General features: G+C 44.5%; 2 protein-coding genes across 2 annotated transcripts in view; one reads left to right on the top strand and one right to left on the bottom strand.

Moving 5' to 3' along the window:
* The window catches only part of SCFD2 (sec1 family domain containing 2), a 328968-nt gene that overhangs the window by 184754 nt on the left and 128322 nt on the right, over positions 1 to 15892 (top strand). The window contains exon 9 of the mRNA XM_054291689.1: positions 959 to 1086. Coding sequence (XP_054147664.1) covers positions 959 to 1051 — 93 coding nt within the window. The 3' untranslated portion in view covers positions 1052 to 1086. The remainder of the gene's footprint in view (positions 1 to 958; positions 1087 to 15892) is intronic.
* Positions 4028 to 7911, bottom strand: RASL11B (RAS like family 11 member B). Its single transcript, XM_054291756.1, has 4 exons — positions 7752 to 7911; positions 7613 to 7669; positions 6452 to 6528; positions 4028 to 5616 (listed from the first exon to the last, which is right to left on the bottom strand). Exons 1-4 carry the CDS (start codon positions 7873 to 7875, stop codon positions 5149 to 5151), a joined length of 726 nt encoding a protein of 241 aa, XP_054147731.1. The 5' UTR covers positions 7876 to 7911; the 3' UTR covers positions 4028 to 5148.

Below are 15892 nucleotides of genomic sequence, written 5' to 3'. Positions count from 1 at the left end.
CACATACTTAAGCTACATGATGGACAGCACAAGGCATTTGATAGCTGCTGCAGTAGATGGACACATATACTCTGTTGTTGATGTTTGTGCTTCCTCTCCTTAGTTTTGCACTGAAGAAGCAAAATCATTTTCAAGTGAGCTAGAATGATTAAATCAGCCCCCAGATCCCAGCCTGCAATCCTGACCCTATGGACACTGCTAAACTAGGGGCTCAGTAAGAGCAGTATCCTATGATTTCAACCCTGACTTAGCTCCTCAGAGCAAGAGTGTACACACTCACTCCTGGATGATAGCTTTGCTCTGCAGAGAAGACTTCACACCACATAATTACATACTGGTTTTCACTCAGGGAAAACAGATACCTGCACCTAGCAGCATGTCTGTCATGGTTGTAGTGAGCAATGGTTTCATTTATCAGACCCATTTGGGATTAAAAACTGGAAGAAACCAAAGTGATAACATCTGACAGTGCTCAAGGTTGAGCCTGATGCACAGAACAGCCTGTGCCTGGTCTGAAAAAATGGTTTGGAACCGAGAGTCTGGCTTCCTGCAGCAGGCACTTCTGTGCTGCTCACCTTACCTTCAACTGAGAGGAAACAGGCATCACTCTGATCTATGCTGTCGGAGAGGAAACCACAGCTTCATCAGCTGGTGCCTCACAGTAAATGCACTGGCAGTCACAACAAATCACCAGGTAAAATGTGGGTAGAAATGTGTCAAAGCACACATTCATTAAGCATACGATGCTAGCAGTCATTATGCTCCTTAAAGAGATTTAACTGCACTTATTAGCCAGCAGTCAGTTTTGCTGGACAAGGTGCATTGCTCTATCAGTAAACACCTGAGGCAGACAGCCTGCCTAGAGCTGGGTAAAGCAAACAGTTACTGTCTATGGCTCATTAGTACTGTCTCAATCCCTTTCAGCTTGACTTGTTGCTTCTTGTTCCCCTTCTTTCAGGTAATTGTGCTCTCCTCTGTGCTCCTGACACCACACAGTGCTGTGGAGCTGTTGTTTGCCTCAGACCGTCTCCAGCCTGACGCTCGCATCTGACGAGGGAGGCTGTGGAGAAGATGAGTGCCTGCTCTGTCACTCTTCTCAAGAGCCCTCCAAAAACTGATGTGTCAACTGCTGCAATAACAGCTGCAGGTAAACAGCAGGGTATCTGGCTGCAAGGGAACACCTGCAGCTCATGGGCAGCTCTTCAGAATCGTCCATTTGTCCAACAACCAACCTCCCCTCCCTGACGATAGCACTGCGCAGTGCTGAATCACTCCCAGCCTCGCTCAGCATGGTGAGGGTGATTGTTTGTAATCATTCCCGAGCAAAGGAGCAGCTGAGAACCAGGTGATGCACCATTTGCACTCCCCACCAGTACTGTTTTTCCTGATGGTTTTGCTGGGCTTGCTGGTGGGAAATGCTGCTGAGGGAGTGAGAGGCTAGCAAAATCCACCCTCTGTCATGCTACCTTGCAAGATGTGTGCCTTGTACAATGTTAACAGCATCTACTCGCATTTTGTTCCTCACTCCAGAGAGATCATGGAACAGAGCCTGATCAGGCTGGCACACAGCTCCCAGCCTGGCCATGCTCTCTCAGCAGGACTGTTGGAGGCAGGGAAGCAGAGCCAGACTCAAGGGCTGGGTTACATGGCTCTCAGCCTTCAGTTTCCTGCTCTAGTTTCTCCACCCACAGTCCCAGAAGAAAAGACAGTTTCTGATGGCACACATCTCTGTAGATTTATGCAGGAGGCCATATGGGCTGTGATGGTTTGATGATAACCCCAAAAGAATCCTCCCCTCACATGCATTTAAAAAAGAAGGAACAATAAAAATTTTAAAAAAGGGCATGATCCCATTTTCAAGAGGCCACAGCACAGATTCTTTCTTGAGCTAGATTTCTGAATAGCATTATTACAAAACAGCTTTTATTTTTAATTTATGATCATGAAATAGCTGCAAATTCAGTTATGTAACTTTTCTTTATAAAATTTTGCTACAATCTGTGATGAAAGAGCAGCAGCCAATAGAGAATTGCATATAGCACCGAGATTTCTGAATTGCAACATAAAATGGTGGAGCTCTAAAGCTGCATCCTCTTACTTCATCCAAGTAATGCTACAACTACAGCTTACACTGAGATGAGAATGTGAAATTAAGTGACATTCACTCTATCACAGCATTCTTTATTATGCCAGAGGAGAATAAACGGGAAGTAGTTTTTTAAATTTTGTTCACTAGCTAGCATTAGTTCTCCTAAATGTTTATGGTCTTCAGCAAAGAGTGCATTTTGGTTTAAATTCAATTTTGAGTGGCTGGAAGTAAACAATGGGCTGATTGTAAAGCGCAGACAATGTCTCCTCTATGGAAGAGAAATTTATAAGAATGACTATAGAATGGAACTTTGTGCTAGAAAAAATGAGAAATGCTATGATTGCAATATTAAAAGCTCAAGGAATAGTTTGAATAGAGCAACTGGCAAGCAAGTAGTTGGTCTCTTGGTTTTTCTGTCATTCTGTACCGTTCAATCTTTCTTAGAATATGGTTGTTTCATAAATTCTGTAATCAATAAAGCAACGCTCTCACAATGCCAAACCTAATCTGCCTTCTCCTTTTCTCCTAGTATGCAGAGCTACACATGCCAGAAGTGCATATTCCTGCAATCCCTTTTACTTTTGCATTATTTGATTGCCCCAAGGAATCTAGACCGTCTATCTTGGTCCTAGAACATTTCCTAAACTCAGCTCATAGCAGAAAGGCTTGCCTGTTTCAGTGCCATTGCTGAGCTCAGGTACTCACACCTCTGAGATGCTGCTGCTTTCCTGAGCTGCTGGAGGCTGCTGGTTGTGGTCTTCACCCCCTCACCTGTCTTTCATCAAATGCCCTCAGGTCTCTGACTTGGCCATCTACTGTGTTGAGGAGGCAGGGCCTGAGTCTGAGCAGACAGCAGTGATCTTGCACTTCCTCTGGGTCAGATAGAGACAGACACTAGCTTCCCAGCCCACACACACTTTGGAGGAATCTTCTCAGCCCATGGGGCCACAGCTGTGGTAATTGATGCTGCTTATGGACCAAAAGTACAGTGGAGACTTTCCAGTGGCCCTAGTGCAATAGTAAGCTTATTTATTTGTAGGAAATAGCTGTAGCAGCTACAGGGACCCTGTGCTGGGGGAAAAGGTGAAGGGATGAGGGATCTCCTGCCAGTTCCACGTGAGTAGAAACAGTACAGAAGAAAGTTGAATGGGCAGGTGCAAGACCATAGCAAAAAGTGTCTGAGTCCTCTGCCTGCAACACCAAGCAATACTCAGAAGGCAAAAAGAAGAAAAAACATAAAGCTACTCTTGGGAAATTGATTTACTTCTCTATTAATAAGCTAAGCACTATTTGGTATAAGCTCAGTTTTGTTTGCAACTCCAATCCTAAATCACTTGGCTAGTAACTCATGGTCCAAAAGATTATCATCAGGGGCCCTGTCAGTTTCCCTGCATCACTTACTGCAGCTGTGTGCTAACAAGGTGAGCCTGTATAGCCATCAGCCTACTACCAGCACAAACATCCCCCTCAGGCAGGCTTTTAGTAAAGCTACATTAAACATGAAAAAGATAGTTGAAGACTTGCAATTTGATTAAGGTCTTCACAGTGATATAGCTCAAAACATAAATTTTTGTAAAGAAAGTGGCAGTCACATAGAGTTAATGTTCTTCCAGGTTTTGACCTACCTCACACTATTCCCTTCTCACTAAAGACCAAAGTATTTTTGACAAGTGGAAATGAAGAATCCCATTTTAATTTGAAAGGTCTCTGCCTTATTCAGTTCCTCTCCTACAGGAATTTCTTAAAAGGAAGTTGTAAAGCACTTGTGAGAGCAAAACCCCTGTGGTTTATGCTAATAAAGCAACAGCATAGGCAGGAAAGGACACCTTGCTGTTTCTGCAGGGTATGTTAGCTACCTTAAGAAAGCTATTACTTTGTCTCAACATTCACTGGTTCTTACTCCTCGTTTCTCACCCCCAAAGAACACACAAGGAAACATGCAATTCAAAAATTTAATGTTGTACCAGGCAGTAAGAATGAAAAGTCCACTGCTTAGGAGGAGTAACTGTACACAAAATAAATAAGTTACAGTTTAAACAAAAGCACGACTGGCTTTTTAAAGTGCATGTGTATAAGGCCCTTAGGCTCTGAACTCCATTGGTTCAATATTAAAAAGAATTTAGTATTTATATAAAATCTGCCATATGTTTAAGGAGGAAGAGGATCTGGCTCAGCTCAGAACAAGCCATCAGCTTCATTGCCTGGAGCCAGCCATGCTTCACACCTTTTGTTCTTTTTGCACCTACTGCACACGGGAGAGAGAGAGAGAGAGAAAAAAGGATGTCTTAGAATGGCATCTGTATTAGACTATCACTCCACACACATTCCTCAGAAGTTCCATGTTGGATCATTTAGTCTGGAAAGTACTTTTTTAAGAGAGTAAAAGTTGTTTGCAATTAGATATGTTTACACCCTGTAGACAATAGCTTTGCATACAAAGAGTAAGGTCAAGTTGTCAGCAATAACATGGCTAGTAAAAAATAAAGACCATTGTTTACAGTCTTGATGTTCAGTCCTGTCCACTTATTTTACACTTATTTTTACAAAACCATTTGATGTTTGCTTATTTGCTTTGAAATATACAGAACAAAACCAGTTCTACTGTGCAATAAAATTATACAGTTGCATCATGCTGTCCTTCATCCATGTGAGAACAAAACTCAAGCGGTTACTTCTGAACAGGGACCTGCAGTTCAGGGCATTTCCCTGCTCAAGTTGAGTTACAGCAAAAAAGTTGTTTCTGCACAAATGAAAGCCAAATCTGTCCAACTGGGGAAAAGGCAAATGGTTTCATTTACTGAAAAGGTCCCTTTCCAAATGAAAATATCTGTTCAGCAAGTTGCAAAGTACAACTTTTACAGGTGGTTTTATGGTCTTTTTCTTCCCCTTTTCTAATCTGATACTGGTTTTTTTTAAGCAACTGCTTAAAGACTTCTACCATGCAAAAGGCTACTCAAACCATCCTCCTTTCACAATATCTTGGATTCTACATGTGCCAATGTTAAACACCCCAGGTTTCAATCTCAAGCTAAACATTGGGTAGACCAAGGGCTGTGCTGTCAAACAGAAGTGACAGTCCTCACTTTGGCAGACAAAGCTTGCTTAAACCTTCTCTTCAGATCCTGCATGTTGGGTGACTTTGGCCGTGGAATAAGAGAGGTTCTCCTCCTCTCAGGGGTGCTGGTTATTTGCTGTTTATTGACTTCTTTACAGAGGAGATGGAAGGCATTGAAGACGTTATTATAGTTTTCACTGACAGATACTTCATAGAAAGTACAGCCCAGCATATTGGCCAGCTGAAGTCCCTGCTGAGGCTCCACCTCTTTGATATGCAAGAGATCAGCTTTGTTTGCCACAATGACGACAGGGAGCAGGTTCCCTGGGTGCAGCTGTCGAACATGATGGTAAAGGTGACTGAGTAGTTCAAAGCTCTTATAGTCAGTGATGGAGAAGACAATCACCAGGGCATCTGCCCAGCGAATGCATCTGTTCAGCTGCTCATTACAATCCAGACTGTGTTCATGGATCTGAAAAATGAATGGTCTCAAATTAGATAGCTGAAGTCACAAAAGATTAAAGGAACCTGTCTTCAGGACTCTGTAAAGCCAAATAGCATTTTACAGCTTCAGACATATATTTGGATTTCACATGGTAAGTATGAACTTAATCTGAGCATAGCGAGTAAATGCAGATGTTGATTCAGCTGCAAAAAGCTGGAATTTAACACTGGAGTTTGCTATACTCAAATGGAAAATTGACCTGAGTAGTTCTGCATGCAGAGAAAGACTTTGTAGTTCCACAGAATGGGAAATTAACTGGCTAGACAGTAAGTCTGGGGAAGCAAAGATATGAGCTGGAAGCATTTAGATCTGGAGTGTTGCCCAGTTCAAAAAGGCAACAGTCCAGCATTACTCAGGTCTATACATTTAAAACTTCAGCCTGTCACACACTAATGAGCACAGCCACAATGTAGCAGACTTCACTCTGCCATACACATTTATGAAGCTTGTTGGGCAGTGGTCATGACATTTATTTTCTCATATACCATATTTCACATATACCACTTTGAATTGTTTCTGGATTTGTGCCTAATGTTCCCAATATACAGGAACAAGGCACTTCAGTAATTCAGCCACTCAGAAGTAACAGGCTTCCAATGCACAAATGATTCATTGAAACAGTCTCTCAACAGCTGGCTTGACTGGTTCAAACACAAGCTACCACCTCTCCCATAATGAACACCAAACTCTGAAACACGCAGCAAAACGTTTTAAAGAAAGACCACAACAAGATGCTGCGCAGAGGGATGCAAGCGCACAAACATTTAGAGCTACTCTGGTAGCATGGTTGCATCTAGCTCACCTGAACTCCTGGAGTATCTTGCACTTGGATGGCCAACGTCTCTCCATCTACCTGGATGTGCCTGCTGTAGAGATTACCTGACAAGAACACCAACAGGTTTACAGGTACAGTCACCACTCTATAGACAAATGTTACTTCTGCTGCCCATTGGTTGTGTAGGGAAAGTCATATCACCCCTCATGAAGCAAGAAACTAGTGCTATAAGCTTTTTGGGTGTTAACAATATTTATTGCTAGAAACCTGGGATTTAATGATGAATTTGCTTGTATTGAAGCTGGGCATCAAATGGTAGGCGACCTGGAACTTTTAACACTCTTAAAGACTGTCTTATCTTGAATGATAAAGGTAAGAGTGCAAAACAACCCGATTTCATTCCATAGAAAAGCAGTTTTCTTGTCATTTAGTATTTCCATCATTTAATGAAGCTCCCCTTTTAAAGTTTTCTTCCAAATTTGCCCTAAACCAAGACAAATACATTTTTTGGCTCCCTGTTAGGTGGCCTGTAAGATTTTCTGGGTGGGTTGTTGTTTGGTTTTTTCAAGTAATTTCCTCAACAGAAAGCTGTCTATTTTACACGGGCATTAGTTCAGACTCTGCACTGTACTCACTGGATGAGGTATGCAACATCACCTCTCCATTTTCCCCTTTATGACTGGCTCTGCCTAGCCCATGCAGCTGCTGGCACTCAGTTTGCAGAGAACAATGCAGCAGTAGGTTTACAGAATGTTTTCTTCTTTTAGCTAAAAGACTCTTTCAAAAAAGGGGTACTTCCACCACATAAAGCAAATTCTGCCCGAGACCTGCAGTACAACCCATCCCTAGATCTGCTGCCACCACAACCGCATGTGGCTGTGCCTGACGTGCCCCTTTCCGAGGGCTGCGAGCAGAGCGGGCAGGGAAGGGGCTCTCAGGGCTCCAGCAGCCGCAGAACCCCGGGGACCCGGGTCGCTGCCAGCCCCGGGGGAGGGAGCGAATTCTGCCCGCCCCACCTGTGCCCGGCTCAGCGCTGGGGCTCCGCTCTCCCTCAGGGCTCGCGCCCCCAGCCCAGGCAGCCTCAGGGGAGGCCCCCACCGGCAGCACAGCGGCCGGGACCGCGCTCCGCCGCCCCGCGGTGCCCCCGCCCGACCCCGTCCCGGCGGGAAGGGACAAAGCCTCGCCTACCTGCGTTCCGCTCGTAGTCGCCGATGAACCGCCGGGTGAGGAACCGCACCACGAGCGCTGCGGGCAGGCACAGACAGGCACCATTAGCCGCGCTCCGCCGCCGCCAGCCCCCGCCCGCCCGGCCCGGCGCTGCCCTCACCTGTCTTGCCCACGCCGCTGCCCCCCACCACCGCGATCTTGACGAGGCGGGGCCGGGCGGTGGCGGGGCCGTCGCCGCCGGGCGCGCACTCGGCGATGGTGCACATGCTCTGCGTCAGGCGCATCCCGGCCACCACCCGCGCCCGAGCTGCCGCCGCCGAGACCCCGGCCCTTTTCTCGCCCCCGCGTCCCGCCCCGGGCCCTGGCGGCCACTCAGAGCGCCCGAGCACCGCCCCGCCGCTCCCCGAAACACCCCTGAAACACGCCCCGAAACACGCCCGAAACACGCCCCGAAACACGCCCGAAACACGCCCCGACCGCGCTCCGCCCGTGTCGGGCAGCGTGAGCGGCTGCGGGGGGCGCGGCGGACTCCGCGCCTCGGGGGGGGGAGGATGTGGGAAGTGGGGAGGTTGTGTCTGTGTGTGACCTCCCCGCTCTTCGGGAGTCAAACGCCCGCAGCACCCTGACGGCGACGGGTCGAGCGTTTCCGAAGATCTCTGCTCCCAAAATCCCGCCAGGCTGAGCGAAACGCGCACGGCGTCCATAAAGGCTCAGCCACCCGGCTGGTGCCCAGGCTGGCGGCTGCATCGGCCCTGCGGGTGTCAGTATGGGTCACACACCGAACCCTGCCGCCCCACACCTCCCGATGCCTTGCCTTGCCTTGCCCTGCCTTGCGTTGCCCTGAGAGTCGCGAGCAGACTGTGAACCACACCTGGGGCTGAGCAGTGCTGGGTACAAGAGAGAGGCTGCTCTCCTTGCCAGCTACCAGGCCAACAGCAGAGGTGATGGTGGATTAACTTTGTGTGTAGTGGGCGTATTGTAAGGCTACTATGGTCATAGCGGGGGGGAATTGTTTCACAGGTGCAGTTTAAAATAAATAGATGGGTAAAAAAGATTTATAGAAAGGTATTCTAAGTCAAAAGGGGAAAGGGCAAGAGACACAATTAGAAATTAATCAACAAGGCTGAAGGACTCAAGGGCTTGAATGTGAAGAAAAGACTGGATTTCTTTACGCCAGTGCAGCAGAAATGAACTGGACATTGTGCCTTGAGCAAAGGGAAAGGATCTCATAGAAGATTATCTGGCATCTTTGTAATTAAGGTCATTGGAAATAGAAAACCTAAAGGTGAAAGTGAAGATAATCACTCTCCTAAGAAAGTGTTGTCTTCAAGATGAGGAAATGCAGAAAATAATGTCAGCTAGAAGTAGTTACCTCAACCAGGAAAAAAGAAACAGGGCGGTGCAGTCATGTGGTGAGAAGGGCATACAGATTGAAGGAAGTCTGGCAATACTTAGAAAACCAAGAAGTATTTTCCTTCTAGTTTTAATAAAGATGGATGCAGAAAGAAGACGACTAATGGGAAGATAGTCATGGATAATTACTACAGTGGGGGAAAACAAACAATCTCATCCAGTGTGCAAACAGGCCGAGCATGTGGAGATGAGGGTGAAAGGAGCACAAACTTTCACTCTAGCAATGAAGTCATTCTGAAATACTTGCATTGAAGAAAGGGAGGGAAATAATTTACAATAATCTAGACAAATTTTGAAGGAAAGAATAATTCAAGATATGAGAATAAATGAAATAAAAATAAGGTATGCAATTACATGAGATGTTGCTTCAGCAAGATATCTTTTTGTGTTTCCCTTTTTCTTCAAGAAATGAAATGGGATCAATAATATCTGGTGCTGTCCAGACAGGAAACAGCTGTTGAAGCAGAAGAGCATATGGATCAGGAGACAATGACAGAGGGTTGTTTTGTATGGGAGGTGTCAGACTGAAGGAAAGGGCTCTGTATGATTCATCAATGCTCCTGTCATCCTTCATGTTTTCATTACAATGGTGTCATCAAGAACACAAGCAAGCTAATGAAATCTGCTGTTGACAGAGCTGGGAGTAGTTAGTATATTGGACAAACTGTATGTCTCTTGGAACAGGTTTAATGGAAACATAATTAAATTCAATAACATTAATGACATGCAGAGATTAATTTTAAAAATTTCTTCCGTGGGCCATAAGATCAGCATTTGGATAAGAGAGACTAGTTAATCATGAGATGAGTAGGACCTGCTTAAAAAGTGAAGTGTAAACCCAACAATGTCAGGTAAGTAATTTCAGGAAAGATCTGCAGTACAATGTGTGATTCTGTCATCCAGTCAAGAGTAAATCTGTGTTTGTCATGGTTTAACCCCAGTCAGCTACTAAGTACCACACAGTTGCTTGCTTACTCACCCCTGCCTGCCTCTCTTGGAAGGAGAATCAGAGAGAAAGTGAAGCTCATGGCTCAGGTAAGAACAGCTGAGACAAAATAAAATATACAAAAGTGAGGCTTAGAAAATGGACGAGCCAGGAAAGATAAAACTGAGGGCCAATGTCAGCATAAGAATAAGTGGATATAAACTGAGTCAGAGTAGCAGAACATCACAACAGATCTCTAACAAGAGTGGAAGGAGCAAAATCAAGCCTAACTTCTGTAAAATTGAGCTGGAGGATTTTATAGGACTAAATATGTGGTGTGATTGACTTCAGGGGCAATGAGATTCCATGATCTCTTCTAAAGGCCTACAGAGAGAGTTCTAACATCATTCCATAAATAAATGTGCTAACATATAGCAATGCGTACAGCCGTGGTGTCTCCAACACATGAAGGGGTGTGGTATAAACCACAAAAAGGGGAAACGGGAAAGGATGATGAAAACGAGACAACGCCTCAGTAAACTGGTTTTGTAAAGGAGATGATTAATTAGGGACTGGATGAAAGTGCTAAAATAACTGGAGAATGGAATCTTCTTCCTCTGTCTCAAAATACCAAAAGCAAAACAATCAGCCAGATTGAAAGGTAGAACTTCTGGAAAAACTGAGATACAAAATATGTTCTTGTAAAATGCATATTTGAGTCACTGAGTCAATTTCTGTAAGAAGGTATTGGAACAAAAACTAAAATTACATCTGTAATAAAAAAAATGATGCATTTATAAAAGAGGAGATGAATTTTTCAGTACTTTATGCTACCTTGGAATTCATTAGCAGCAGTAAATAATCTTCTCAAAATTTGCACAAATTTCTTAAGTATTATGGACCAGAAAGAGTTCTAATGTGGTGTGGACAGGCTTTCTCATCCATCAGTCTTTTCAATAACAAATTTCTTACATCATCCTTTCAGGCAGAAAATACTGCTGTCAGAGATTACTTAGCCCAGGTGATCATGGGGGCAGAACTAGTAGGAAAACAATTCCACAGTTCAGGGACACATTCCTTGGCCTTATTTTATGCTACTGGACAGAGGGTATGTTTGTATGTGGTTTTACACTTCCTATAAAGACACTTCCATGGACAGCCAGGGAGTAAACCTTGCTTTGTTCCCTAGTGTTTTGGTAATTCCAGCTCAGCTCCTCAGAAGAACGAGTGCTGTGGACACGATGTGCAGAGACATGGTCAAAGGCTGCTCATTCCAGATGAGCATTTACTTTCCAAAGCACTGTGAGATCTTTCTGTGGCTTTATAAGAGTAAATACAAGAAAGCTTCCTTTCCATGGCACAACACCTATTCCATGCTCCCAACTTTTCAAGCCAAGTGAGCCATCCCCTGTGAAAAGCCTGGGAAGGCTGGAGCTCATCCCTCCTCCGACACAGCCCTGCGCCACCTTCCAAGAGCAAATTAAAAGAGGGAGGGAGCAGAGATATTAAAAGAAACTACATAGGCAAGAAAACAACTTCTTTCTGTACTGGGAGAGATCTCCTGGCCAGCAAATCCAAGCTTACAGAGCAAGATATGATCTTCATTCCAGGGGAGAGAAAGGCGGGAGAGAAGGAACGACATGCTCCATGCACTCTCACCTACTCACAGGCCTGAGGTAGTTTCTATAGCAGCACAATAGCAGACATTTTTCTCTCTCCACAAGAAAGCCTGAGTAATGTTCTGCAATTATATTAGTCTGCATTTTAATCAGATTTTATCTTCTTTTAAGCTTGCATTTTTTTTCCCATTTCCTCTTTATGTAATGGTGCCCAGCTCTAATCCAAGAAGTGAAAAGCTCAAAGGTTTTGTTTTTCATTCAGGGCTGCCCATCTGCTGTCAGTATTTTTTTGAGCTGGTTTGTGCCCCCATAGCACAAGCAGTTGTTCTGCACACAGAGTGCTGGTTTGATCTGAAAAGTGGGGGGGAAAGCCTCAATGGCAAAATGTCTTGAATTAATACAATCTCTAATACTTCATTCAAAAAGGTACATGAGAGAACATAGCAAATTTTTTGTTTGTCATTTTAGGAATGCCGCAGAATCTGTATTAAGCCTTCTAAAAGCTATGGGATTAAAGCCACATTACCAGCCACTCTCAATCTCACCTGATTCACAACAGAGTCAGTTCATCAAGAGGCCAATGCCTGGGCTGCCTTAGGGAAGGTCAGTGACAAGTCCTGCTGTGCCAGGCCAGCTGTAGGATGATGTTGACACTGGCAGAGGAGTTCTGGGGCTGGTGCAGTTTCTCTCAGTTGGTAAGTAAATGAAGAGCTGGTTTCATATTCATTCTTCAAGTCTGACCTATGCAGATCCTTTAGGTTTGTGGAATTGTGACCCAGAAGTTGCATCCCTGAAACTGCAGAGAGGGAAGGCAGTGTTTTGATTATCACCTCCCCAAATTTCATCTGGCACCTCTGGGCACGCAGCACGTGGCCAGCTGGTGAGTGGCCCTGGGTGCTCGTGTCCTGCCCTGCTCAGGGTTTCAGCCAGGATGGCACACACCCTCACTGAACATGGCTTGAGTTGGCCTTGTGCTGAAGTTATAAGGTACTGAAAACTTTAAATTTCTAATATAACTTTTTAGCAAGAAGGATGTAAATTAGATAGTACAACAGAAAGCTATGATGCGTGAATGTGTAGGTTGCAAAGTCAATTGCAGAAAATATAGATAATGCCAGAAATAAGATTGCCTGGGCAACCTTAACTCATCCTCCCACAGGCATATGCATTTTATTAGAGCCTTAATTGCATAATATCCTACCATTATACTGTCTCCTGTCATACTGGCAGTCAGTGTTCTATTTGCCCATAGGAAGAGAGAACTTAAATACACTTGAAGATCTGGTTGTTGTTCTTCATTTGTTTTAAATCCTCAATTAATCAGCCCATGCTGCAAGACAGGAAGCATTCCCTTTGTGCAGGAATTGCTAGCTCTTTCATAGGCTTATCATGGTGTATAGCAAAGATGCATGAGAACAGTTCAAACTCCAAGTGGACTAGGCTGCCTAAGCCCAGCATGTACCTGCCACTCCAACTGCCTCACCTTGAAATATCTCAATAATTTATAAACCCAAATACTCTGTGGCAAAGTCCCATAAACACACTGCCTTGAAGCAGAGACTGTAGCCCTGAAGTTTGAGATGAAGAGTTGAAGCACAGAAGGAGTCCTCTCTCTACCTGAATAAGCATGAAATCCCTCAAGACACTGAACAACTTGGGCAGGAAGACTGAGAGAACCACATCTCAGACTACATCAGGCTCAGACAACATCTCTGAGCCTTCTTCTATTAATTTCACATCCTGGGGCCAAGGCCTTCCCTAAAAACAAGGTGAAAGAGATGACCTGAATATGATGTAGACTGCAAGCGTGGCAGTAGATCATGTCAGGCAGGAAAGGGTGATGGGATGGATGGGAGCTCCTGCAGTACCAGGCTCAGCTCTTCCAGGTACCAGTGGTGCAGCAAGGGGCTGTGAGGGCAATGTGGGGTGGGGGGAAATGACAGTTTTACAAGAAGAGAGGAGGAAGGACAGACTCCCTTAGCCTAGCAAATGGTGCCTGTGAGAGGAGATGATAACCTGCTGCCAGCTCACATGAAAGGGATCATGGAGGAGAGCAGAGCTCCTTAGAGCAAGGAGCAGCTCATCAGAAGGTTTTCCTTATGAGAGGGTTTTCCTTTGCTGTGGGTTTTACTCTATTCATCTTGCCTTTCAGTAGGAAATGGATCTGCAAACCATTTTACAAATGCAATTGCTGTTAACAATTTGTAAAAAGCCAAGTTTTCGAAAAAGCCTGAAACCATCAAGATTTCTGTAAGGAACAAGGTGATTCAAAACATTTTGTCAATATCCAAACTAGATAAACAGTAAAAAGGTAACAGGGAAAACTGGAAAGTAAATGATTCCCGCTTGGGAAACACTACTAAAAGCTATATAGGCATGCAGACTACAGGAAATGGGTTATATTCTGCTTGACTGTGTTCCTGTTCCATAAATTTCTATATTCTATTATGCTCGAGGCTCAAAACCACTGGTGATACTTAGTGAAGGATGTGTGTTTTAAAGCATTTAAATGAACAGGCTTTGCTGCCTACAAGGCAGTCTTAACAGTCCTAAAAACATTTTATTCATCAAAGTTTCAGGATCGTCATTAACATTCACACAATTACTATGCAGGCAGATGACTGCAGATAAGCAGCCAAAAATTGTCAGAGGAATGGCATTCATTTTTATTAGTAAAAAACCATGGGACTTTGCAGCTACTGCAACACCCAACATTTTAATAACAATCCATTTTTCAACAGTACACTGTTCAGCTGGCTAAATATGCACAAGGATTAAACACAGGAAGCTTAAGAGCAGACTATCATCTATGTTTGTTTTCTATAAACCCCTTTGTGATGATGATGAACTGCACCACAACAGAGAAATATGGTTTAGTGTTATTATATAGATGATTCATATAGCATTTACAATTTGACAAGAGCACAGGTTTTTGGTTTCTCTTTTTTTTCCTCCTAAATAAAGCAAGTAGTCAGTCCAAAAATAGAAGTAACACTTGGAAGAATGCAGCTCCTGGAGGAATTACAAATTCCATCTACTGAAAACACAGAGGTTGGTATGCTGGGGCATCTCTGCTGAGAATATTGTGCAAAAGCCATTAATTCCTCATCTGGAATGTAAATCTGTGCCCTCCAAATGGGATTTAAGTGTTTCAAGGTAGAACTTAGCTCCTGGCTGGAACCAGATTTAACCGGTTGGGTGATTTTCATGGTCATTTTTGTATTTGCTTCCTTGCTCAGAGCCCAGAGTTATTTGCCCCGTGCTACCTGCAGCGCTGTGGCGTGGAATGGCTGGAATGGGTCCCCAGGCGAGGCAGGAAACGGGGCCCTGGTCCTGTCAGCCTCCAGCTTTTCTCCTCCCTTCAGCCTGGCACGGCCTCCCCAGCAGCCTGCAGGCCGAGTCACAGGGCACACTGCTGCTGCAGCACATTCATTGCACATTTTGAGGTATAATGCCATATTAATAATAGGAAGGAAGAAAAGCATCAATTACAGATAGAAGGAAAATATTTCCATGTGTTTCTTAAACTACGACAGAGCACTTTTGCCTTCTGCCCAAGATATTCAGGAACTCTGAAAGGAAATAATCTTGTTTGCCCAGAATAGCCTGGAGACGTGTTTCTGTGGCTGAACTACCACTTATCTTTAACTCAGTCTCACTGATTCCTCAGAAACAAACAAAGACATGTAAAAACTCTCAGTGTATGAATACATTGGTCATGTTTTCTTCTGAATAAATCACAGAAATCTCCACCAAATGAGAAAGAAAAATGCTAACAGAGAGCAGCTTATTGTCTAACTTCTAGCTAGAAGCTGGGGATGCAAGAGCCTCAGACAGGCTGTGCCTGGGTGCCCCATGCCCTGACACACCATAGCTTGGGGGAGTTTTATCCAGCTGCCTAGGAAGTATTTGTCATTCCATCCAGATTGAACTACAGCCTCAAGAGGAAGTTTCTTGTTGACACTGTCTAAAACAAAGCCTGTCACTACTAATTCTTGTTGGACTCAGCTGAAGATGTGAAAGGAAACCTGGGCTTAAGCTAGCTCCTCTGAGAAAGGTCTCTCTCCTGGGTGCGTGCTAGGGCAGCACGTTTTGTTGAGAGTATGAGGCCCAGAGAACAAACCAGCTGGCTAAAGACAGAGAGATTTCCATCTGGATCTGTTGGTTTAATGTGGGTTTTCCTTAGTTTCTGGTTTCCATGGAGTCACTATTATGGGATGGCCACAGAAAGGATGCAAGTACAGCACAGCATTTGCCCCCTGTCCAGACAAGGCAGGTGACTTGGACTGATGGCAGCCTTACACGTGCCAGAAAGTGACTGGGATTCTCCAGGGCTCTCAGCAG

Source organism: Melozone crissalis, unplaced genomic scaffold (genome assembly GCF_028551555.1).
Source record: "Melozone crissalis strain CALT ecotype California unplaced genomic scaffold, PUWL_Pcris_2 ptg000006l_1, whole genome shotgun sequence".
Taxonomy (NCBI): domain Eukaryota; kingdom Metazoa; phylum Chordata; class Aves; order Passeriformes; family Passerellidae; genus Melozone; species Melozone crissalis.
Note: the sequence above shows the minus strand (reverse complement) of the source record. Positions and strands in the feature narration are given on the sequence as shown.